Raw genomic sequence first — 27,790 nt, forward strand, 5'->3', positions numbered from 1 at the left:
TTTTGCAACTAATTAGGTTAATTGGCAACAGGTCAGTAATGTGATTGGGTATAAAAAGAGTATCTTAAAGATGCAGAGTCTCTCAGAAGTAAAGATGGGATGGAATCTGGATAGAAGCAGATGTTGCTCTAAAACCTGTTTATACCTTTCAGCATTGATGATGCCTTTCCAGATGTGCAAGCTGCCCATTGCATAGGCACTAATGCACCATCAAACCATCAGAGATGCAGGCTTTTGAACTGAGCGCTGATAAAAAGCCGGATGGTCCCTCTCCTCTTTAGTCCTCTTTAGTTTAGAGAACGCAACGTCCATGGTTTCCAATATGAATTTCAAATTTCGATTCATCTGACCACAGAACAGTTTTCCACTTTGCCTCAGTCCATTTTAAATGAGCTTTGGCCCAGAGAAGATGGCGCCGTTTCTGGATGATGTTCACATACGGCTTCTTCTTTGCATGATAGAGCTTTAACCAGTATTTGTAGATGGCACGGCGAACTGTGTTCACAGACAATGAGTTCTGGAGGTGTTTCTGAGCCCATGCAGTGATTTCCACTACAGAATCAGGCCTGTGTTTAATGCAGTGCCACCTGGGGGCCTGAACATCACATGCATGCAGTATTGATTTTCACCCTTGTCCTTTGCGCAGAGATTTCCCCAGATTTTCAGAATGTTTTCATGACATTATGTACTGTAGATGATGAGATATTCATAGTCTTCACAATTTTACGTTGAGGAACATTATTCTGAAATTGTTCCACAAATTGTAGACACAAGTTTTCGCAGATTGGGAGATTCTTCCCATCTTTACTTCTTAAAGACTCTGCCTCTCTAAGATCCTCTTTTTATACCCAATCACATTACTGACCTGTTGCTAATTAACCTCCATCTGTTTCTTTTTAGTAACACTTACATTTCCAGCCTTTTGTTGCCCCCGTCCCAACTTTTTTTGAAATGTCTAACGGCCATCAAATTCAAAATTACCTTATTTTTTTCCCCTTAAAATGGTATATTTACTCAGTTTAAACATTTCATGTTTTCTATGCTCTGTTGTGAATAACATATGGGCTTATGAGATTTGCAAATCTTTGCATTCTGTTTTTATTTACATTTTACACAGCGTCCCAACATTTTTGGAATTGGGGTAGTAATTAAAACTAAAGATATGAAGAATCAATCATGGCAGACAGTATGTCCATCCGTAAAACCACATTGGTGCTGCAGTGCCTTGTCTATATGTCTCATTTAATCTTCATCGTCACCTTCCTAGCCTTTTACAAATAATACTGGAGAAATTCTTTTTTTCCCCCCATTTAATCCAGGTGGCACCATCTTTTTAATGAGAAACTGTGCATAACAAATCATCTTGGGGCATATGAAGCCTTTCTGCTACAATCCTTGATTTAATTATGAACAAAATACACACATATATAAACACACAAACACACACACACACACACATGCTCGGCATAAGTTTGAGACCTGAGATGTCCTTGTGATCTTAAAACTCTCCAAAAATACCTAAGAAAAATATCAAACATTTATATGCTGGAAAGGAGCTGCCAAGCATTCAGATTCCAGAAAGCCCTTTGGCTTTGAAGCGATGATCGGTCGGAAATAAAGGTCTCAATGGAAAAAGGATGCTGGATTTTTAGTCATGGCCTTATTTCCTGTGACATTGTAGAATAGGTTATGGCTGATTTCCACAGGGCTGTGTAACTGATTCACGCATTGTTAATTTCTTCAAATTAGACTCAAATCGAGTGACAAACAAATTCATTATTCACTATGCAGCCTAACAAATTTACATGTATTAATCTTTTTTTTTTTTTTCCACTTCCCTACCATATCTGGGCAAAATAGAAAACTGATCAGTATTACTTACCTAGGCAAAACTCCAGGTGTGGGATTCTTGGGACACTAAGGATTAAACCAGGATGAGATGGACAGACTGGATGGAAGAGAAGGAGAGAAAGAGAGCTATTTAATTCTCTACCACACATACATCCTAAAAAAACATCACTGGATAACATGTGTGTATTGTGACTTTTACATTTCAGTTAACTATTATGGGCCCAATGTTTTGAAAAGTTGACATAATGTTAGAAATTAACTTCAGTATTAAGTCTACTGGAAAAGAAAATGTGGACTGTTCTCATCTCGGGAGAGTAGGAAAACGCTGGCCCATCCGTGTCGTCTGTTTAAAGTGCCAGACATAAAGCCTCCAAACCTAGGATGATTGATGGTGACAGCCATTTCAGATTATGCAAACTGACTGCGATCCATTTCTCCAATGGCGGCACGTGTCAGAACGACAGAACTTGCACATCCATCGCCATGAGTGGCTTCCGTGACAGACACCTGAGTGAGGCCAGCTCTGCCCGCACCATCTGCTACCAGTCATGGCCCACCAAGGCACAAAGCTCAGGGGCCATAATCAGAGGGGGGGTGCGTACTGGAAGGGGTCCCGCTAATCCACTAAGCTCATCATATCACTCATATAGTCCAAATAATGCATCTCTCCTCAGAGTCTGGGGACAGAATACACACTCCGTGTAACTCCTGACAATACAATGCATGATGAAAGATCTAGCTGATTGCACAGAGCTGATTGCAAGTGTCACATTCTGTTCCCTTGGAGGCACTGAGGAGGCACAAACGTACGTGAAGTGCAGTCAAGTGTGTGTGGCGGTTGTTGTGCTTCTTATCAGGAAATATTTGTGGAATTGCTCAGTCGAGAGCTGAGGTAGCACTTGGAATCTCAGTTCTCCACAACACTTGGGAGACTTCAGTGCGCTTGTATCTTGTGTTAACCTCATCACACAGACTTCCTCCTGAAATTTCACATCATCTTAACAGCGTTTGTCCAGCAGTGCTGCAGTGCTTTACCCTATAACTTTATAGTTATTAGAGAGCTGCACATGAATCAAAGTCTACTCCAACATCATTCGCACTTCCCACTCTGTCCCCACATGCCCCAACACCTTCCCCCTAACTCCAACAACACCATCACCACCTTGACTTTATTTACTCAAACATCATTCTCACCTTGGCCCCACATGCTCCAACATTGTCCCCACCCTGTCCCTGTGTTCCCCATCATCTCTACGTGCACCAACATCGTCCCCACATACTCCTATTCTCTTTGCGCCAACTCAGGCCTGCATGCTCTAACCTGTCTTTATTTGCGCTAACATTATCCCCACCATGTCTCTACATGATCCCACCCCATCACCACCAACCCTGTCCCTATTTGTTCCGACACTGTTCCTAACCCATTCTCACATCCCCGTTTATGCTTATCCATAAACCATTCCACTGATTATGGTACTGTAGCTAAATGGACACTCTACTTGATCACTTGATGTGTTGTTGCCGACAGATAGTTGAGTACAGCCATAAGACCATGAAACATTCATGCCTCATTAATGATGCAAGTAAAAAAGAGCATTGCATGGCTCCTTTGGGATAAAGACTGATTGTAGACTTAATTAGATGTTGATTGTGGTTGATTATCAGTAGATTGCAAACCAATCAGGTCAGTGTCTAAAACAAGACCGGCCAGTAAGGGGAGCGATAAAGTCCGTGATGATGCATCACTGCTCCTAATGACAATCCTCCTGGGAGTGCATCTTGGGCCAGAGATGCTTTGTGACAAATTACTTGGCACGGTGTGCACACAAACAAAGACATATGCGCAATCATTTCACCCATCATAACTCCCACAGGGCAGGCTCATGGCCACCTGTGCCTGACTTACTATGGTGCACCCACTTTGTTAAGAAGTCCATAAAGTGACCTCACTAGCAGTCCGGTGTGATTAACAAGCACCAACAACCACCAACACAGCTGTGTTTATAACCCATATTCATTCATAAAGTGCTGCCACACACACACACACACACACACACTGCTGACTCAGACTCTCGTATGTGCCGGGAGTGCAGTTTTTTTTTGGATCAGCACCTGCCAGAGGTAGTGAGAATCTTCCTCTAACAGACTGACCCGACTTCAACTTGTCATATTAAAGACCCACAGCCAAGTTAAATCCTGCCTTACTCCAGCACTTTGCAGGAACCGTTTAACACTTTAAGAGTACAAGAGAACCCTTTCCTTTTGGCTTCATTCTCCAGCATGTTAAAAAGCAGCTACTTAGCAAAAAAGCTAATCGATCATTCAAAATCAACCACAGGTTCATGCCTACACATCAGAATACCATTCTGTAGTTTCTATCTCCATTTATCAGCTGGCAAATGGGTGCAGATGAAGCTGAAAGAGACAGACATGGGTAGACTAATAGAGCGAAAGACAGATGTGTCTTAATGTTCCTCTTCCCCTGGGCAAAACAGTGGTAATGAATATAATGATGTAACGAACATGCTGGGTTTTGGCTGGCTGCCTCACACACTGCCTCTCTCATTTGTGTGTGCACGCACATGTAATGACCATTGCATCAGACACGCCTACCATATTGTCCCAGCTTGTAGGCAGACGGTTAGAGACTATAGCTCATCATCTTTCCCCATGAATAATGTGTTAATTGTCCTACAATCAAGTCGATGTTTAATCAGAAGACTGCTGTTGGCTGTACACGTTTTGGCTGTTGGAATGTTTCTCAACCCAGCACTGACACTAAGGTGTTTCCATCAAGAGTTGCTACACTCGTACCAGAGCAACACACACTGCGGGCAGATTTACACTTCTGCGGCCGTGTATTTGCAAGCACTGCATCGAGACTTTGTGCACAGATGCTCAAATAGGTGTCCTGCTTTCATACAGGACACTAGGGGGCAGTGTTGCATGTACCACATCAGAAGTTACAGAAGTGAGAAAGAGCTGCTACCCTGTCTACACCAAAGACATTTGGGTTTGAGATCAAAATACGGATATGAGAGATTAGCTTTTTCAGCTTTTGTTTCCTGGTTTTTATATGTAGATGTGTTAAGCAACATAAAACATAGAACCTATTCTGTCAGTCCACCCAATTTTTAAGTGAGCAAAAGTGTAGGAACAGATAAGACTTGAAGTAAATTAAAGTAAATAACACTTAATGTCTGGTTGCATATCCCTTGCTTGCAATAACTGCACCAAGCCTGCGACTCACTGACATCAGCAAATTGTTGGTTTCTTCTTTTGTGGTGCTTTTACAGGTTTTTAACCTGCAGCTTCGTTCAGCTGTTGTTTGTTTCAGGGCGTGTCTCCCTTCAGTCTCCTCTTCAGGAGGTGAAATGCTGCTCAATTTAGTTAAGGTCTGGTGATTGACTTGGCCAGTCTAAAACTTCTACTTTTTCCCCCGATAAAGTCCTTTGTTGAGTTGTCAGTGTGTTTTGGTGCAGGATAAAGTTCCTCCTGATTAATTCGGATGCACGTCTCTGTAAATCGTCAGACAAAATGTTCCCAGTAAAATTCTGAATTCATTCTGCTGCTACCATCATGAGTTACATCATCAATAAAGATTAGTGAGCCCATTCCAGAAGCAATCATGCAAGCCTAAGCCATGACACTACCTCCACCATGTTTCTCAGATGATCTTGTATGTTTTGGATCATGAGCAGACCCTTTCTTTCTCCACACTTTGGTCTTTCCATTACTTTGGTAGAGGTTAATCTTGGTTCCAGAACGTTTGTGGCTGATCTCTTTATTTCTTTGCAAATTCCAATCTGGCTTTCCGACTCTTACCACTGATGAGTTGTTTGCACCTTGTAGCATGGCCTCTATATTTCTGCTCTCAAAGTCTTCTTCAAACAGTGGATTGTGATACTTTCACTCCTGCCCTGTGGTGGTTGTTGGTGGTGTTAGTGATTTTTTCCCCCCTCACAGTTCTCACAATGTTTCTATCATCAGCTGCTGCTGTTTTCCTTGGTAAAACCATTAGGTGTCTTTTGTTCAGTGCACTAGTTGTTTCTCTTTTTTTTTTCAGGACATTCCAGATTGTTATATTGGCTCTGCCCAGTGTTTCTGAAATGCCCCTATTTGATTTTTCCTCTTTTCTCAGTTTAACATGGCTTGTTTTTCTCCCGTAGACATCTCTCTGAGCTTCATGTTGGCTTATCCTTTTTAACAACAAATGCAGTCTTCATGGGTGAAACTGAAGGCTAAAATCAAGAGTAGACATTCACAGCTACAGTATTTACTGTTTAAACAATCAATCTAACAGAACACTCCTGTGTATCAAGAAACACCTGTCAGTTACAGTTTTTTGTTAAAAAAAAATGCAGCCTGAGTAAACACACAATACAGTTTTTATTTATAGTTTTTATTGAAGAAAAAAAAGTTATCCAACACCCATCACCAATGTGAAAAACTGCCCCATTAAACTCTGATTATGCCACCTTTAGTGGCAATAACTGCAACTAAATGCTTCTGATAACTGGAGATCAGTCTTTCTCTTACTTCTAGGACTATGACTTACTCATATGCTTTGGATCACTGTCTTGCTGCATAATCCAGTTGCACTTGAGTTTCAACTTACGGGATGAAAACCAGACATTCATCTTTAGGATTTTCTGCTAGAGAGCAGAATTCATGTTTCCCACAATTATTGCAAGTTGCCCAGGTCCTGAAGCAGCAAAGCATCCCCACACCATCACACTTCCACCACCATGCTTGACTGTAGGTATGATGTTCTTTTTGTGGAATTCAGTGTTTGATTTGTGCCAGATGTAACAGGACCTCTGTCTTCCAAACAGTTACACTTTCAACTCATCAATCCACAGAACATTCTCCCAAAAGGTTTGAGGATCATCAAGGTGTGTTTTGGCAAAATTCAGATGAGCCTTAATGTAATTCTCGGTTAGCAGTTGTTTTCACCTTGCTACTCTTCCGTGGATGCAATTTTTGCCCCATGTCTTTCTGATAGTGGAGACATGAACAGTGACCTTTATTGATGCAAGAGAGGCCTGTACGTCCTTTGATCTTGTCCGTGGGTCTTTTGTGACTTGCTAGATGAGTAGTTGCTGGGTTTTTCCATTTGGAGATAACGGCTCTCACTGTGGTTATTTGGAGTCCCAGAGCCTTTGAAATAGCTTTGTAACCCTTCCCAGACTGATGTATTTCAATCACCTTCTTCCTCATTATTTCTGGAATTTCTTTCAACTTTGGCATAGTGTGTTACTGGGTAAGACCTTTTAACCAACTTCATGCTGTTGAAAAAGTTCTATTAAGGTGTTGAATTTATTGAACAGTGTTTGCAGTAATCAGGCCTGGTTGTGTCTAGTCCAGCTGAACCCCATTGTGAAAGCAATTTAATCGATTTGGGAAATTAGAACCTACAGGGTCAAATAAATTTTCACAGAGGCCCAGTTGGTATTGGATAACTTTTTTGCTTCAATAAATAACATTATCATTTAAAAACTATATTTTGTGTTTACTCAGCTTGCCTTCGTTTTATCTTAGATTCAGTTTTAATTTCTGAAACAATTTAGTATGAGATGTACACAAAAACAGAAGAAATCAGGATGGGAGCAAATCATTTTTCACAGCACTGTACATGAAAGGTGTAACTGATAAAAACTCAGTGGCGACTCAGTACCTAAGCACAGCAAGATCCCCAAATCTGTGTCAACTACCAAGAAAGCCAAAACTTATCCAACCCTGCTCTGCACAACGTTTCCTTCAAGCTCTTTAGCACGGCTCAACTTGACCCACCATCACTCAAGATGCAAGAAAGTCCTGCATCAAGACTCTTCTCTGAACTGGCACCCAGCTGGTGGAATAAACATCCCCTAGCTGTCTGAACAGCTGACTCACTGTCTGTCCTCAAATGAAGACTGAAGAGCCAGCCACCTCTCCACCAAGCACTTAAATGAGCAGTAAAAATCTCCGCTCTACCAAGGTTGTAGCCTGGTGGTATTCTTAGATCCTGACCTATTTGTACTAGCATGTTTTTGATGGAGACTACAACGCACTTCTGTACATTGCCCTGGATAAGCATGTCAGCTAAATCCTCTGTTTATTTTATTTTATTTTTTAAATGCACTAAGTTGATGCTTAATATTTAAAGAGGCAGTATTTTAAATGGAGGCAAGTCATTGCTTGACCTCATATAACATTGAAATCTCTATACTATTCACATAGAATTGAGATCATTTCTCCCCTTATATTTTCTGATGTAAGATATACAAATTATATTCTCAATAGTTAGCATCAATCGCTTTGTGCTGACTTGACTACTGAGGTCTTATATTTGTTATACATAACAATACGGACTCTTTTACTAAGGTACTCTGTTATACACAAAAAAAAAAAAAAAAAAAAAAATAGTTGTACCATATGTTGTAGTATACTCAGATTTTTTTTAAAAATCCCATGAGGATGAATGGATTATACTTTTTTTTATTTTTTTGCCTGCAGCCTGGTTGCTCTCCTTCAGTCCAACTGAAAAAAAAGACCTTTCCTGCATATGTGCAGACATCAGTTCATCATCCTCTTCATGAATACAGATTCCATTAAGGCAGACAGACTCCACAAGGATTTTTCATATTTATTCTTTCCAATTTCATTTCGTTTATGAAATCCATTTACTTCTGAAGGACTCGAGAACAAAAGATAACGTCGTCTCTTGTCTTTCTCCTCTTTTCTCGTTCCGTCTCTCGGAGCATCACGATTTGTCTTAACACCTCCAAGAGCGATCTGAGCCTTGATTCAATAACAACACGTTTCCAGGTGACACCGTGTCCCATTACTTAAAGTGGCTGTTAACAACACAGCGACTCGCTGTACCTGGCATTGAATAAAATCGAACAAGGAGTTTTTTGGGGTTTTTTAATTTTTTTTTGCAGTTAGTCTTAAAGAAAGATACATTCAAACGCACGCTTTAGGGAGCACTTAAACGCGCACAGATTTTTCATAATCAGTTAACAGAGTTCAGTTTGTGCTTGAGATAAAGAGACACCCCTGAGCGAAGATGCTCCTGAAGGTGCTGCATGTAAGTGATACTAATTTTCCAGTTGACCCTGGTCAGGTGAGTGATGTTTGTTCTAGAGACATGTTTCTAGGTCACCTGAGCTCATGCTGCCAGGGCAAATAGATTACTGTCAGCTGCCTTGTGTCTCTGCTCTGTCAACAAGGAGCGCTAAACAAATGCAGCTGGGAAATGTGTGGCTGTCAGCGACTCTTCTGTTCTGACTTTGCGGATGGCAAATCGTGCAAAAGCGCATGGAAGTGGTTATCATTAACACTTCAGTCTTGCTTGAACTAGCTGTCAGACTGGAACACTTTGGGAGGCAACAATCGTGTCCTTCCCTGAGGAGGGAGTTGAGTTAGGAGGCACTTCTTAATGATAAACAACGTGAGCAGGAAGCACAAATAAGAGAAATGAGACCATGATAAACAGAGGGATATATTCATATTTTAGAATTTCTTTATTGAATAAATTGTACATAAAATTTAACATGCAAGAGCTAAAAAAGGAGACTCATAAATATTTATAATACTGAATAGTTACTCAGAGGCACTGTTAGTTTGCTTGAGACTCTGATGCGTGGAAACTGTATCGTATGCCCTGGGCAGGACTAGACCTACGCAGCCTCGGACAGTGACAGTGTCACTCACTTAACCTTAAAATTTCTCTAGCATTCTGCGTATACTCATTCCTCTCTCGACTGACCAGACTTTGCTGACACAAAGTAAACAAGGCAAGACATAGCATTCAAACATGTACGAGAGATGCAAGGGAGAACAAGTGCTGTGTGAGGGAAAGAGAAAGAGGTGCAGAGAGCGAGACGCTTCAATAACGTGGGTGTCGGTGTGTGAGAGGGAGAGAGAGAGAGAGAGAGAGAGAGAGAGAGAGAGAGAGAGAGAGAGAGAGGGAGAAAGACACACAGAGAATAAAGCAAGGACATTCAGTAAAATAGGAAGATAAGCCAGTAGGTGACTCACCAGCTGCTGTGGCTCCTCTTGCCAGACTGTCTGCCTCAATTGCTGCCATCCCACAATTCCCTATGAATCCAATTCCTTGTGACAGTGGTGTCCAGAATTCCCAGCGCACTGAAGAAACAGTGCCCAGACTAAAGAGCTTGACTTAAAGAATCCCCTCTGCCAGCATGGAGCGATGTGGAGGAAGATGGATGCACTCAGGGAGGGGTCCTGGAGCAAAGGGAAGAACAGGGACAATGGAGGGGAGAAAGAGGAAGAGAAGAAGGAGAGGAGGTAGAGGAGAATTGGTGTTATGTACGCTGCACAGCTCTATCCATCAATCTCTGTCCTGTCAGTGAGACAGCCAGTGTACAGTGCACCGGCTCAACCGCTCTCTACCTTCCCTCTTTCTGCGTGTGCTCTCTCTCTCTCTCTCTCTCTCTCTCTCTCTCTCGCTCGCTCTACCCCTCAGTCTGCTCTCTCTCTCTCTCCTTCTCCTCCCCTCTCTTCTTTCTCTATTTGCTCTCTATTCCTCTTTACAAGAAAAAAGGAAATAATTAGTGAAAGCCTGAAATCTCTCTAGACAATCTTCACCACAGCAGGTGAGCTGGGAAAGCTGATTGAGAAAATGCAGCACAGAGTGAAAGCAAAGACAGAGGAAGAAAAAAATAAATAAAAGACAGACAAATACAGTGCAAAAGAGTGGAGAAAGAAAGAAGCAGCATGAACTTGGAGCGCTGGGAACAAAACGGTAGAGAAAGGAAGAAGAATCTAAAACAAGCTAAGAGATACGGCAATACAACTCCCTTCCACTAGCCTTCGATAGGGAACACTGGAGACGGAAAGAAAGAGCTCTGTGTGTGTGTGTGTGTGTGTGTGTGTGTGTGTGTGTGTGTGTGTGTGTGTGTGTGTGTGATCATTTTCTCACTGAATGCGAAACATTAGAGAAAGCAGATTCATCTCATTCGAACTTCATCTTTCCCTCTATTCAGTTCGGAAACCTTGACGTGGATCTTGAAGGAAAAAGAATCAGCTGCTTTGTCCTGCTGTTCTGTAAAGTCTTCATCATACGAGTAAAATGACTTTTCATTTCAAGCATTTTCATTTCATACATGGGTTAAAATCATTAAGAAAAGCTAGCTAAATCAAACACAAACACATGCATGCTTGAGTGACAGTATGAAATCTGGACAGTGTCTGGATTTTCTCTAGCACTCTAGCTTTGAAAAGCAACTTTTTTAAAGCTCACCTTTTTGACCAGGCAGATAGATATCAAAGCAGTCTAATATGACTATGCTAAATGAAGAAAAATATATATATATATATATTTTTTTTTAAATCTTGAAAAGCCATCATGGATATTTCTATGGCAAAGAAAAACATCATGATGCCTGAAGTCAAACAGTGTAATGACTCTGTACTGTATGTGACTTAAAAGTGCTTGGCTATCCATAAATCTGCATTTTACACGCCATCATCAAAAAACTCTGCCAATGTCATCAAGTTAAGTGATTTGGCCATTTAATAATTGAATTGTTGATCTTTTTCTCCAGATGTATTAATGCGTTAAAACATCATCACTAACCATTTATAAGTAGGCTATTGTTCTAAGCTATAGGCTATGAAATTAGAATAGGATGTTTCTATAAGAAAAAGAGGTCTAACAGAAATGAATATGGCATATGCCCTATTAGGCAATAACACGTATTATACTGATTATAATAAATGTTTTTTTGATGAATGCATTCCTTGTTTAATCGCATTTTATTGGATACCAGCTGCTGTAATGAGAAACAGGATTAGTTAATTGCGATGAAGCATTTTCCGCATTTCTATTTACTAGCCAGAAGATTTTGAGGTGTGAGATGGCCTATGAATCATATTTAGATGCGAGTGAGACTTCAAGTGCAGCACATAGGGGTGCATATATATATATATATATATATATATATATATATATATATATATATATATATATATATATATATATAGTGATGGGCGGTCACTACCCTTCAGATGGGAAGACTACTGATCTGGTGTGGATTCTGCAGTGTGAAAATGTTGGGCACTAGTGCATTCCGGATCATTTTGGTATTCTTTTCCGAAGTTCATGTGCGACAAGTTCAAGAAATGCATTGCAATGTGCAATAACGCTTCCTTCTCATTAGCTTAACATTTTGGACTATTATGTAAGCATGCTTCAAGGCAGTTAAGAGCCCACTCGCAAATTTCACGATCTGTATGTTAGTACCTCTGGTGCTGCCGCCTCGTGTGTAAGAAGAGCTAGAGCACATAATGAATATTAAACTGAAATATTGTGATACAACTCTGTGAAGCAAATTTGTCTCACTACTATTTGAGTCATGACAGAGTAATGACTGCTATAAATAATTTTTGAGTTAATGTTTTGAAACAACCTCTAACAAACCCCTAGGGGGAAAACACTGACAACAGCAAAATAACTCACTCAAACTACAAAATAGCTTACTCAAACCCGAAACACATTCAAACCCCAAATTTACTCACTCAAAACCCCCAACCTGCTCACTCAAACCCCAAACAACACACTCAAACCCCCCAAACTGCTCACACAAACCCCCCAAACTGCTTACTCAAACCCCAAACAACTCCCTCAAAATCCCCAAACTGCTCACTCAAAACCCCCAACCTGCGCACTCAAACCCCCCAAACTGCTCACTCAAAACCCAAAAACTGCTCACTCAAACACCAAACAACTCACTCAAACCCCAACCAGTCCCTCAAAATCCCCAAACTGCTCACTCAAACAACAAACAACTCACTCAAAATCCCCAAACAACTCACTCAAACACCAAACAACTCACTCAAACCCCAAATATTCTCACTCAAAACCCCAAACAACTCACTCAAAATCCCCAAAGCAATCACTCAAACACCAGTCAACTCACTCAAACACCAAACAACTCACTCAAACCCAAAACAACTCACTCAAACACCAATCAGCTCATTCAAACACCAATCAACTCACTCAAACCCCAAACAACCCAATCAACCCCCAACCACTCACTCAAACCCCACACAACTCACTCAAGCCCAAAACAACTCATTCAAAATCCCAAAACAACTCACTCAAACACCAAACAACTCACTCAAACACCAAACAACTCACTCAAACACCAAATATTCTCACTCAAAATCCCAAACAACTCACTCAAACACCAAACAACTCACTCAAACACCAGTCAACTCACTCAAACATCAAACAACTCACTCAAACCCAAAACAACTCATTCAAACACCAATCAACTCATTCTAACACCAATCAACTTACTCAAACCCCAAACAACCCAATCAACCCCCAACCACTCACTCAAACCCCACACAACTCACTAAAAACCCCAAAAAACTCACTCAACCCCCAAACAACTCATTCAAAATCCCCAAACAACTCACTCAAACACCAAACAACTCACTCAAACACCAGGCAACTCACTCAGACCCCAAATATTCTCACTCAAAACCCCAAACAACTCACTCAAACACCAAACAACTCACTCAAACTCCAAAACAGCTTACTCAAACCCCAAACACATTCAAACTCCAAATATACTCACTCAAAATCCCCAACCTGCTCACTCAAACCCAAAATATTCTCACTCACAACCCCAAACAACTCACTCAAACCCCAAAATAACTCAATCAAAACCCCAAACACATTCAAAACCCCTAAATAAATCACTCAAACCCCAAGCACATTCAAACACCAAACATGTTCACTCAAACCCCAAAATAACTCAATCAAAACCGCAAACAACTCACTCAAACCCCAAACTCACTCAAACCATAAACAAATTCAAAACCCCAAACCTCTAACTCAAACAACTCACTCAAAATACCAACACTGCTTACCCAAATACCAAACAACTCATTAAAACCTCAAAGAATCTCGTTCTAACATCAAAACAACTCACTCAGCCTCCAAAACAGCTCCTTCAAACCTCAAAACAGTGCCCTCAAACTCCAACACCACCAAGAATCCTCAAAACAGCTCGATTAAAACCCCCCAAAATCTTACTCACAACAGCTCAATCAGACCTCAAAACATCAACATCCACAAAGATCTCACATACAGTAAATGTCCAGTCAGCTCACTCAAAGCAAAATAGGTCCATCAAACCTTACACCCACAAACAACTTAACCACTCCAGTCCGGTCCAATCAGCTCTCACTGGCCCCAATCCAGCATGTTGTTCTGCCAAATGACATTTTGATGAAAAAATGAAGGAGGACTCATAATAGTTTCCCACAAGGTTTTGAAACGAATGATGTATTTTCTTCATTGCTTAAACGTATGGTATCTTAAACCCCATAAGAGTAGTGTATTCTGTGTAATACCACCAACACTCTCATCTTCACTGTTTAACACTACATTCATTTATGAAAGGAGTTCCAAGAGAGCTCAAGGAAGACTTTTCTGTCTGCACATAATACATGCATTCAAGAAGGTCATGATATAAGAATGACTGAGAATTCGATTACTGTTTCAGAACATCACACATCACAACATATGCTGCTATGACAACAGCATGGGATACATGCACAATTTTTCTTAGCCAAACCAAAACTTTAATACAATTCTTTACACATAACTGCATAGAAACATATTACTTTACAATACATTTTAATGTTTGTTTTTTTTTTTTCTTTCCCCCTATAGCAAATGCATGTCACTTGCAGACAACTGCAAGAATTAATTTCTGGTTGATTGTAAGTAATGTGAAAACGGTGTTCGAAGATGTGAAATTATCTTCGATTGAGCAAATAAGAAAAACACATGCAGTCCAAAATTTACATTCAAACACAAACACACATACAGCTGAGCGCATATTAGCATTCAAATCTGTTCCTTGCAAAGCAATATCAGTGTGATCAAGGCCAGTCTAATGAAAACAAGGAACAGAGATCAATAAAGAGAAAGAATCATGAGCGTGGAAAAAGAAAGGGAGCATGGAAAAAAAAATAATGAGGGTAAAAGACAGAGCAAAACATATGATGAAAAGGAGCACAAACACAGTCTTTGTACCTATTTAATTCAGAGTGTGTTTATCCATTTGAGTAACTCTGTGTTCTTTAAAATTCCAGCCCCACTCCAACATGCCATCCAGCAGGCCTCAGGACCGCTAAAAGCCTGGCAGGTTTTGACAGTTTCTGAGAGAGCTGCCAGTTCCCTTCTCTCTCATCAACCTGGATTCACAAAGATGCAATAAACTCTGGCTCCTAAAACAGACTCACCAATCTCTTTTCCCAGAACCAAATTTAACTACACTTCCTGTCCAAAATCAGACTTAACACACTCACGCACCCCCCCACCTCCCCCCCCCCCAAAAAAAAAATGTGTGAAACACTCATTAAGCCAAACTCCATCAAAACCATTCATGAAACTCACACAGAGCCAGATTGACTGTGCCCCTTATTTAAAATCAGACCAAGAGTACTTCCTCACCAAAAACAAATATCTTTACTAACTAAAGCCTAACCAAAGCCTGAGTCACAAAGCTCCAATACTAATAGACTTACCAAAACCAGACTGGCCAAAACCCAGCCCACTGAACATCCTCATCAAAACCAAACTCACCAAAACCCAGCCCACTGAAAATCCTCATCAAAACCAGGCTGGCCAAAACCCAGCCCACTGAAAATCCTCATCAAAACCAGGCTGGCCAAAACCCAGCCCACTGAACATCCTCATCAAAACCAGGCTGGCCAAAACCCAGCCCACTGAACATCCTCATCAAAACCAGACTCACCAAAACCCAGCCCACTGAACATCCTCATCAAAACCAAACTCACCAAAACCCAGCCCACTGAACATCCTCATCAAAACTGGGCTGGCCAAAACCCAGCCCACTGAACATCCTCATCAAAACCAGACTCACCAAAACCCAGCCCACTGAACATCCTCATCAAAACCAAACTCACCAAAACCCAGCCCACTGAACATCCTCATCAAAACTGGGCTGGCCAAAACCCAGCCCACTGAACATCCTCATCAAAACCAGACTCACCAAAACCCAGCCCACTGAAAATCCTCATCAAAACTGGGCTGGCCAAAACCCAGCCCACTGAACATCCTCATCAAAACCAAACTCACCAAACCCAGCCCACTGAAAATCCTCATCAAAACCAGACTCACCAAAACCCAGCCCACTGAACATCCTCATCAAAACCAGACTCACCAAAACCCAGCTCATGTACATTAAAGCTATACTCATTAAACTCCCTGAAACAATCTCACCAAACTACTTTATCACTATAAACACCAAAACAAAGCCCACTAAACTTCTTCACCAAAACAAGACTCCCTAAAACCACTCACCAAAACCTCAGTCATAAACATCACTTCCACCAAAATCGCCCACCAAATGATAAATTCCTCATTAAAATCCCATTCAGGAAAATCAATCTTACTTAATTACCTTGTCAAACCTTGTCTAGTCACAACACAACTGAACTCACTGGAACACCAAGCTCCTAGGACTCAATATTAAACCAGGTTCACAAAACTCCAAACTTTCTTTGTCCTTCTGCTCATTCTTTACAGCGCTGGCAAATATAGTTTAATGAAATAGGTGGCAAGATGGTCCCTGTAAGCCTGCACTGTCAATAACATTGACTTACCATTAAGAGAGGGGAACACAGAGGAAAGTAATTATTGAGAATGAGGGCTAGAGCAGCTCATCTGTGAGAAAAAGAGAGAGAAAGAGAGACAGAGATGTGCTGTTTACCCATTTCCTTCTCTCTGCTGCAGAGAGTTTGACAGATATGTTTTAATAAAGAGAATAATGATCGTATAAGTGCTCTAATGGCCTATAACGGGAATTCCAAGAGCAGTCACCTGTATCCGATCTGCTGCTGGAGTGGCGATTACAAGCCCTTGACTATGCTTCATATAAACATGTCAAGGTCAGTGTGTAACCAGACGACAAAGGACAGATGGATAAAGAACAACAATATGCTTATAGCCCTAAATTGGTGTTTAAAGATTTAAATAATGGCCCCGAGTGAGAAATCTGTCATGAGAAGTGGAGTGACAGAGGAACACTTGGTACTGTCATTCTAAACACACTGACAGAGGACTGGTTGGTCTATGTTCCTCTTGACTTGGGCAATATCGTAATATGATCTCATAAGCTGTGTGTTTTTCACGATACACTTTTCTGAGATATTGTGATATCATTAGGCATTAATGCCTAATTTTGAAGGCTTATGAGTTTACAATGAGAAATGAATTCTTACCCTGATTATCAGTATCATTCACACCAGTCCCTGTCATCACCTGAGCTAAAAGTCATTGAACCTCATCGCAGTTTCTTTACATCACTGATTCCTTCACTTCTGTTCTGTTGGCTAGATTTCATTTTAATAATGCTCTTTAATTAATTAGGTTACTGAACTATTTTCAAACTCTGTCATCGATATAAAGTTTGTAATCTCTCTTTTCGGTTTTGATGATGTTCCGACGTGAGTATTTGATTACAAACTGAATCGATTACGCATATGTCCATTTCACTATGACGTGTCACTATCCGAAAACTCGATCAAATCATGAGAAAAATCACACTTAGCTAGCAAGGTTTTCAACATCTTTAGACACACTGGAAAACCAGATTAGTTCATTTAACTCAAAAAAATTGTGGAAACTAATCACCTCAAAATTTTTAAGTTGATAAATCAATTTCTTTAAGGCAAATTCGCTTAAATATAACAAGTTTGAGTTATTTTTTTTTTTGTTATATTTAAATGTATTTGGCTTAAATAAATTGATTTATCAACTTAAAAATTTGGAGGTTATTCATTTCCTCAATTTTTTTTTTTTTTGAGTTAAATGAACTAATCCGGTTTTACAATCCAGACAGACTGTTGTTTTTTTTTTTGGTTTTTGTTTTTTTTTACTACTGCGTTTGTTAAACTGGATCCTTACAAATCATGATGTTTGGAGGCAGACACCAAGCGAGGGTCATAAAATAAGCTGAATAAAGATAAGATAAGATAAGATAAGATAAGATAAGATAAGATAAGATAAGATAAGTTTTAATGATCCCACACTGGGGAAATTCCTTCATTACAGCAGCTCAATTACACAAAAAACAGGTAGGAAAGAATATACACATTAAATAGGAATAGAATTGAAAAAAATCTCTAAAAAATATATACAATAGAAATTGAAAAATAAGAATAAACGTAGTAAAAAAAATAATAATAGTGGTAATATGTACACTATGAACACCTCAATGTATGTACAGATGAATGCAAATATGAATATATACAGATGAGTAACGCCTTGTTTATATACATAAATGGATTATTGCACAGTTAACAATAGAGGCTGAGTAACAAATAGTAATAAATGAATAAATGTTCATATTGCAGAATTATTGTGAATGTGTCGGTTGATGATGCAACACAGCTAATAGTGCTACATTATGTTGTTTAACACGTTGTTTTTGATCAAATATGCATGCTTTCTGAATGTCAGAGTACATTAGTGGCAGAGAAACTCAATTCTGGTCAAAATTAGATATACGTTCATGTTGGCCGTTTTCCAGAATTCAGCTGTAGGATTTTCCAGACGTCTTCATGCATAAGGGAAGATCATTTTGTGCTATCGCCCACTGCTATTGATTACTATTTAAAAAGCTCAACCCCAAGTTGGACGATGTCTCCAAGCCTCAAACAATCTGCCTGAATATTTTTTCTTACTCCTTCTACAGTTCCATTCGTCCCAATCAAAAGTTTTAAATCGTATAGAATATTTGAATAAATTGCAGTGAAAAGATGTCTCTCCAACCACATTCTTGCTCTCCTTTCATACTTCCTGCCCTTTTGACAGAACACTCATGTAGGATGGCTATTGATTTGTCAACATGTCAGCTTTATTGCACATGCTCTTTAACTTCCCCACGCTATCGTGAGAGCAGCAGCTGCCTATTCAGAGACTGGAGGACTAGCTTGAAGACTTCAGAGTCTTTGGCAGAAAAAAACACTCAATTTCATTCCTTCCTTCTTAATTTCACGTCTTCATATTTCTCACAATATGTTTCTGCCACCACTGTAAGCCCCAATTCATCATGTTCCTCTTCCCATATTCTCCCTATGTGTCTACCTAATGCTGTCTCTCGCCTAGCATTTCATTTCTCAGCCTCCATTTCTCCTCTCTAGTTCCTTTGCTGGAAGGTACAGCTTTGACAGCTCTAAAGTCTTTCAAGTCCCTGAGCAACACACACTTATCATGCTGCGCTACTGCAGCTTGAACAACAGGAGGCTAAAAAAGACAACACGAAATTTGCCCCACAGTACTGCCAGAACATGGGTGAACCAGCAGGAACATGGTAGTCATTTAGGTTCAATTTATTTCTAAAACTTTCAAAGTAAAGCAAATGACTTGGAAACAGGTGTATGGAAGGAACAGATAAATATTTCACATTTAAACTAAGTACACTGTTGCTCTTAGCACTCGGTTATGAGACTGAGCACAGCTTAAGTGGTTTGAAGAATAATTTAGCAGTAGGAATCTCAAAATCATCTGCTTGAATGCAAAGACTATAGGTGCAACCCTTGAGTTTTCGTGAATAGCAAATGGTCATTTTGAGACATTGGTTTTAGCTGCTGTTTAGCAACATTACATAAATGTCATTGTGACATTAACCTGTCGTTACCCGGCCGATGTTGGAGCTTTGCAGAATTATAATTATAGAGGCAATCACAGATGCCGGGGTTTGTTTTTTTTTTGTTTGTTTTTTTGCCAGCACTTCCAAGGCTACACAGATATGTAATTATTTCCACATTTAAATGTCAAAATAATTTTCATATGACATTTTTATGAATAAATATTTGCTTCAATACTTATTATTATTTTTTTTATTTTTTTTTGCGTATGCATTTAACATTTATTTCAAAGCAACCTGATATACTGATAATAACATCGTAAGTGGAGACACAGTGGTTAGTGTAGCCACCTCTCAGCTCCAGAGTCCTGGGTTCAATCCTGACCTCAGTTTCCTGTCTACGTGGCGTTTCACTGTCTAGTGGGTTTTTCGCTGGGGATGCGTTTGAAAGCACGTGCTGTGACGGTGCCTACTGTGTTCGATTCAGTATGCGGAAGCAGTAGGTCTTCCGGGTATTTCTTGCCTATTGTTTTATGAATACTGACAATTCTGACACCCTACTCCTTTGGAGTACTGCTTTTCGCCTACTGTATAGCAGGGTATTAGGGATATTCGGATGCATCCTGGGTTCCTTCCATGTCTCAAGAATATGCCAGTAGATGGATTGGTGACTGCTCGTTGGGGTGAATGAGTGTGTGAATGTGTGCATGGTGGCCTGCAGTGGATTGTGTATATTCCCATACATCGAGTGTATATACCCACTTCTCTCCCAGTGTTCCTGGGATAGACTCTGGATCCGCAATGACCCTAACTAGGACAAAGAGGATACTAAAGATGAATGTATGCTAAACATTTTACAATATATCACCAAACTGATTTCTAGTACAGATATGAGCAAATGAGAACAAAGTGCAAACCTAGTCTCATCTCCAACCCCAAACTTTAATAGTACTAGCTTTTCACATGACGTGAGTCGTGTAAATTGTTGGAAATGTGCAAGCATTAGATGCCTGTAGTAAGATGTATGGCACATTTCCTAGAGCCCTTTGCTTTTATACTAATTGCCAATGTCTTATTAAAAGCCAACAAAGACTTGTAAAAAAAACTTATGACCAATATTACGGTATGTTTTAGTATCATTCAGAATTACATTAATATTTAATATTAGCTGTTTGTTTTTGTTGTTTTTTTTTTTTAATAACTGAAATTGAAATAAAAAATAGAGGAATAAGATGTAATTCTCTCATCTGTTGGATGTGATACAACCAACAGCTGAAGCTTCCACAGAGAACAGCTGGCTGACAATTCACACCATCAATGAATCCATTTGTGACAACATAATTATCAGTCTCTAATGGCTCACTTGTTCACTACATAGGGTGTAGAATCAATTACACCACTGGGGTGGACAATGCATGTGGATTGGGTGCCATGTCCTAATCCAGATAAGGATTACATGTCCAAGCTATTATTATTTTTCTTTTTAAATTGTCCAGTGGACTCATTCTGAATCCCACCACCTTCTGCACTACACACAGCAGCTTTTACTAATATGATTACCTGGTATGCATGTATGACATTTGATCTTTTTAGAATCAGGAACACGCAGGTATACAGTGAAGAAACTAAAGCATAATAAAGTGCAGCACAAATCCGTCATATGAGTCGTGTGAAAAAATAAGTACACCCCATGGAAATTGTTGGCTTTTTTGACATATTTGGACAAGCAAGCATTTGATCGTCTTTGAAACAATGCTTATAAATAAAGGCGATACACTATCGAACATAAAATTGACATTTTGTAGTCATTTTCAAAATTGAAATGAACAAAAACCAGATCAGTGACATGGAAAAAGTAAGTACACCCCATACAATTAAATCCATAAAATTAGAATCAGGTGTTGAAGATCGGGTGCCAGTGATTAGAACCTGTTTAGGGAGTGCAGGTGGAACCGGTCTTATTTATACCCCTCTCATAGCTAGTGTCTGGTGTTCCCTTTGTTATTGAGCTGTGTGGTGTCATCATGCCAAGATCTAAATAGTTCTATAAGGCCTTCAGAAAAAGGCTGTGGATGCCTATGAGTTTGGCAAGGGATTTAAAAAGATCTCCAAATTATTTGAAATGCATCATTCCACTGTAAGGAAAATAATCTACAAGTGGTGCAGATTTCAAATGACTGCCAATTAGTCCAGGACTGACCGTCCCAGCAAATTCAGTCCAAGAGCAGACAGTCTGATGCAACTCTCCAAGAACCCAAAATTTCATCACAGGATCTGCTATTAAGTCTTGCAACTGTTAGTATCAAAGTGCATGTGTCTACAATCAAAAAGAGATTGCACAAATTTGACCTGAATGTGAGGCGTGCCAGGAAAAAGCCTTTGCAAGTCTACAGTTTGCCAATGAGTATACAGGCAAAGACCAGGCCTTTTGGAATAATGTGCTCTGGACAGATGAAGCAAAGATAGAGTTGTTTGGCCACAGTAACAGCAGACATGTCTGGCACAGACCAAAGACAGCTTTTCAGGAGAAGCACCTCATAGCAACTGTGAAGCACGGTGGTGGAATTGTTATGGTTTGGGGTTGTTTCACTGCCTCAGGGACTGGACAGCTTGCATTCACTGATTCAACTATGAATTCTGCATCATATCAAAGAGTGTTTGAAGATAATGTGAGGTTATCTGTCTGGAAGTTTAAATTTAACCAAAAATGGACCTTTCAACAGGATAATGATCCTAAACACACTAGCAAATCCATCAAGGAATAGCTCATAAAGAAGAAATGGAGAAATGGAAAGAAGGAGGTTATGGATTGGCCTAGTCAAAGCCTGGATTTGAATTTTATTTATTTATTTATTTATTTATTTATTTGTTTGTTTGTTTATTTATCCTTTATTTAGGTCTCTTCCAGGGAGACCTGGTCAAGATGGCAGCACATAAAGTTTCACACAGAGTTAACCACAAAAACAATACCAATAGAAAACAATTAATAAGAGTAAAATCAAGAAAAGCACTTACAAGACTCCTTTAACACCGTTTGCAAAAGCCATTTAAAAGTACTCAGAGGTGGCAATATCTCTAGTTTAACTACATTTTGCAGATCGTTTCAGGCCCAAGGAGCGTAAAAAGAAAACACATGTTTGCCAAATTCTGAGTATACCTTTGGGACTTTTAACCGAATGTGTGATTGAGATCTAGTACAATTACTGTTTGTTATGAGGGCAATTTACCTAGAAGTGCCTTAGCAATGAACATATACATATGCAATTTCCTCCTATGATGCAAAGATCTTCAGGCAAATGATTCATAGTATACAGTGATGAGTACATGAATCTGTACTACAAACAAAGCGTAACACTGCATGATAGACAGAGTCCAGTTTCCTTAAGAAAGATGAAGCCTCATGCATATAAACAAGGTCACCACAATCAATCCTCTCCACTATTTACTTTCTAGCCTCATAAGGAAAGCAGTTTTTTAAATAACAGATAAAAGAACCCAATAAAAGAACCCAAATTTTGGTTTAAGCTTCTTCAACAGATTATCAGTGTGTAGATTAAACGCTAGCTTTTCGTCCAACCATATACCTAAGCATTTATAAGAGCTAACTCTTTCAGTGGTTGTTCCATCTAAAGTTGAAATGGCCACATCCGTTACCTTAGAATGAGTACGACTAAAAATCACATATTTTGAATTTAAAATCATCCATCCATCCATCCATCTTCTATACCACTTATACTTCCTTCAGGGTCACATGGAACCTGGAGCCTATCCCAGGGAGCATTGGGCACAAGGCAGGGTACACCCTGGACAGGGTGCCAGTCCATCACAGGGCACAATCACATACACATTCACACACGCCAATCAGCCTACCATGCATGTCTTTGGACTGGGGGAGGAAACCAGAGTACCAGGAGGAAACCCCCGCAGCACGGGAAGAACATACAAACTCCACACACACAGGGCCATGGTGGGAATCGAACCCCCAACCCTGAAGGTGTGAGGCTAACGTGCTAACCACTAAGCCACTGTGCGCCATAATTTAAAATCAATTAAATTAAAATTAAGATCGATTTAGAAAAAATAATAAATTAATTAATTAAAATTAATTTAATGAATCCCATTGAAATGTTGTGGGGGGGATTTGAAACACGCAGTACATGCAAGAAAACCCTCAAACATCTTGCAACTGAAAGAATATTGCATGGAAGAGTGGTCAAAAATTCCAGCAAGCCTGGTGGACAATTATGCTAAAGGAGGAAGTACTAGCTCCTGAGGCCAAGCGTGTACTTACTTTTTCCACAGAAGAATATCACATCCGTTGATATGTCCCTTGAATACATGATTGAAAAAGCTAATCTTCCTTGTTGTTTTGTTAAAATATATCAACTATTAATCGGCACTGTTTCAAAGATGATCAAATGTTTGCTTGTCCAAATATTTCAAAAAGCCAACAGTTCCCACGGGGTGTACTTATTTGTTCACACGACTGTAACTCTCCTGTTTGCAAAACCGTGATGACAAACTAGCCACTCATGGGTGTCTGTAAGCTCATGTATGCAGAAGAGGGCAGATAGGGCTTTCTTCTGAGTGTGTTACGCTGCCCTGTGATGCAGCATGAGCAGTATTTCAAAAATGGTTGGTTGGCTTCATGTGACTTGGTGGACACACATGTTAGGCTTCACCCTCCCTGGTTGGCAGCTGTATGATCGGGCAGAGCCGGTGGGTGGGAATTGGCAGGTGACCATAACTGGAGAACAAATATGGGAAAATATAAACAAATAAATAAATAAAGACGAGGAGGCATGGTGGCTTAGTGGGTAGCACATTTGCCTCACACCTCCAGGGTTGGGCGTTGGATTCCCTCCTCCGCCCTGTGTGCGTGTTCTCCCTGTGCTTTGAAGGTTTCCTCTGGGTACTCCGGTTTCTTCCCCTAGTCCAAAGACATGTGTTGTAGGCTGATTGGCATTTTCAAATTGTCTGTAGTGTGTAAATGTGTGTCCGATTGTGCCCTGTGATAGGTTGGTGCCCTGTCCAGGGTGCTCCTATCCCCTGGGATAGGCCCCAGGCTCGGTACAGAAAATGGATGGAAAGCGGTAAAGAAAATGGATGAATGGATGGATAAATAAAGACTGCACCCAGACATGAATAATATCCTATATGTGCAATGTGTCACAGCCAAACAGCTTTTTGTCAAAGACGCAAACATGATGTACTACAATGGAAACTCTATTAGAAGAAGGGAAGTGATTTGTGTCTGCATTCATGCACGTAAAATGTCGTAGCCTAATCAATTAGGTTACGACATAATAAAGCCACAAAGCACTAATCCTTCCATGTTCTGCTGATCCTGTGATTTTTCTTTAAAACGGTTCCTGAGTTTAACACTTAAACAAGTCTTAAAATGCTTGCAAACTCTTTTCAATTGTGTTCCAGGCATTAAATGCGAGCTGAGATATCTTGGTACCTCTAAGCGTTAATGAATTCCAGTCTATTGCCTAAATTCCTCGGGTCATATCGATAAACTGTAATCCAGCTAGCGAACCTGCTCATGGCTGGTGTGCTTTTTCCGTAATCATGGTTCCCTGGAGACAGGCTCATCACTGCAGGCCTGATGCTTTTGCAACTGCTCCTAGAGAGCATAAATAAGAGAGAAATCAGAGCGAAGGTCATCACCCAGCCTACCTGCCCCCCGGCAGCACAAGCAGCCTGGGCTAATTTCTAATTGGCGAGTGCAGATAGCGTGTGGAGATACAGAGGTGCTAAAATTAACCTCTAAGCACTAACGGAGCGGTCGCATCGTCGCATCCCTCGCATCGCTTCCTGATTTGCAAGTCTACTTGATGCAGTTTTGAAACCCAGGAAATTTGAAAGGACTGATTGCATTGAGCTTAGACTGCTGATGAAGACAAATAGCGTATAGAGAGATGCTCACACAGACACACACACACACACACACAGAAAAATCCTGTACAATCTTATTTGATGTTTGGAAAGAAAGCGTATTTCCTTGGCTTGGTTTTTTTTTCTCTCTCTCTCTCTTGTTTGCTGGGGTAGCAAATAATCAAAACAACAGAGAAAACCAATTCGGATGGGAGCAGGTACACTTCTGCCGCTGAAAGCAATAAAAAACACTCCATCCAACGGAGACTAAGCCCTTTCCGACACTGCGGCAACGACTCGCAGTAATGGAAGATTTCAGGCTTACACTAAGAAACCCCCAATGTCAAAGGAAAGCCATAATGAAGAGGAGAAGCAAAACTCTCATGTGGTTACATCCCACAGTGCATGAAGAACAAATAAAAACAGAGTTCTTGCAAAAGCCAAGGCATAATCCTCATTCTTAGTTTTGCCAGTCATTCAGACTCAGAGTCCTTCTTAAAGTGCAGCCTTTATTTCTGGCTGTGAATTATGATTGTGCTGAATCTTGGTAATCCCAACCATTTTATTCTGTTCTACAGTATGTAAGTTATCACATGGGACACTCGCACTGTGAATGCAAGTGATTTCAACATGCCAAAAGATCATTTTCTTTCTGGAACAGAAAAATCATTCAATAAAAATTAGGAAGAAAAGTAAAAGAGTAAGTCTTGGAAAGTTTTGGTGGACTTGCAGGAGTCCTAGAGTCCCCGAAAAAAGTCAACATGATGTTAGAGATGGATAACATTAGCACAACTGGGTTAACAGACAACTGAGCCCAGGAATTAAGCCAGTTTCTATAGCTAGATTTAATGTTTAAGGTCACGTCTATCCGTTTATTCAGTAGCCTTGTTATGAATTTAGTAGTTAAGATTAATGGAAAGTTCCAGGTTTGGTTATTTTGCAAATACATCATAACACATGATTAAATTAATATTACAATTATTATTAATGTTTGATACAAATACATCTGATACAAAGACACTGCGTTCATGCTGCCGGGATTTCATTTCATCATTGCACATAGATATATTTTTTTAGACTCACTGTTGAAATGCCTTAGTTTTTCCATAGACCATTATGGCTGTAACTTGCAAAATCATTCAATTATTTATTCAGCAGGTCTCTCTTCAGTGTTTTGTTTAATACCATGCTAGAACCAGCTCGGCTCTGGTACGACACTGCAAAAAGCACTTTCTTAGCAAGTAAAAATATCTTGAATATGGCGCATTTTTAACCTAATATTTCTTATTAACTAATTATTACACATCAAATATAATATTCAGCCTGTTTTTAGATGCTTATACTCAATGCAGTTCCTTACTCTATTGGTAGATCATTTTGTCTGGCAAAATAAAATTAGGAAAATTGTCTGTCAATAGAACAAGACTATTTTAAGCTTGAAATCGGTTTACAAAATTTAAAGAAATAAGTTTTATAATAACATATTTCATTTATTCTAATTTTATAATACACTGTAAAACCGGCATGTCTAAAGTGTATGAATGGGTGTGTGAGTGTGTATGTGATTGTGCCCTGCGATGGACTGGCACTCTGTCCAGGGTGTACTCCGGGATAGGTTCCAGGTTCCCCGTGACCCTGAAGAAGAAGTAAGCGGTAGAAGATGGATGGATGGACTGTAAAACCGGATAAGCTCATTTAACTCAAAAAATTTGAGAAAACTAATTACCTCAAAATGTTTACGTTGATAAATCAATCCCTTTAAGCCAAATACACTTAAATAAAGTTAATTGAGTTCAATTTTTGTTATATTTAAGTATAGTTGACTTAAAGAAATTGATTTATCAGCGTAAAATTTTTTTTGAGGCAATTAGCTTCCTCAAATTTTTTGAGTTAAATGAACTATCCAGTTGTATACTCTACATAGTAAAATGTTGTAAGATTGTGTTCTTTTCACACATTTGTGACAGAATGCTCTTTTTTAAGTTGTCCTTCTAAATAATTATGAATTTTTGGTAGAATTTCAGTTAAAAAAAAAAAAAAAGTAGAAGAAGAACGAAAAAGGTACAATATAACTAAAGACGTTTGGTATGATGTAGTAACTATATGAAAAAAAAAATAATAATATAAATATTCCCACTGAATTACTATCTGAGTAAAAAAAAATAGACATTGGATGTTACGTAAATGGTTTGTAACAACTATTGCATATAGATATCAGTTCTGCGTCATCCACCATGTTTCCAAGGATTACCAGAATTTTTTTAAATCAATTTATGCATCGTAAGAAGACCCAGATAGATGAAAGAGTGAAGTCGTATGCCAGAAATATAAGAGTATCTCTCCATTGACAGTGAAGAATGCTGCAAAAATACTTTTAATAGGCATTTAAAGACTGAATATAAATAAAGAAACAC

The 27,790-nt window shown here is 39.6% G+C and overlaps 1 protein-coding gene across 2 annotated transcripts in view; it reads right to left on the bottom strand.

Moving 5' to 3' along the window:
* inpp4b (inositol polyphosphate-4-phosphatase type II B) overlaps positions 1-10,364 on the bottom strand; it is a 224,684-nt gene extending 214,320 nt beyond the window's left edge. Inside the window, exons 1-2 of one of the 2 annotated variants that reach the window (XM_017463589.3) lie at positions 9,877-10,357; positions 1,883-1,948 (exon numbers count right to left, since the gene is read on the bottom strand). In XM_017463589.3, coding sequence (XP_017319078.1) covers positions 1,883-1,948; positions 9,877-9,925 — 115 coding nt within the window. In that variant the 5' untranslated portion in view covers positions 9,926-10,357. Of the gene's footprint in view, positions 1-1,882; positions 1,949-9,876 lie in introns of both variants that reach the window. The other variant, XM_047153914.2, reaches the window with a different exon arrangement.
* Positions 10,365-27,790: the final 17,426 nt, after the last annotated feature.

The sequence above is a fragment of the Ictalurus punctatus genome, chromosome 3 (assembly GCF_001660625.3).
Source record: "Ictalurus punctatus breed USDA103 chromosome 3, Coco_2.0, whole genome shotgun sequence".
In the NCBI taxonomy this organism is placed as follows: Eukaryota; Metazoa; Chordata; class Actinopteri; order Siluriformes; family Ictaluridae; genus Ictalurus; species Ictalurus punctatus.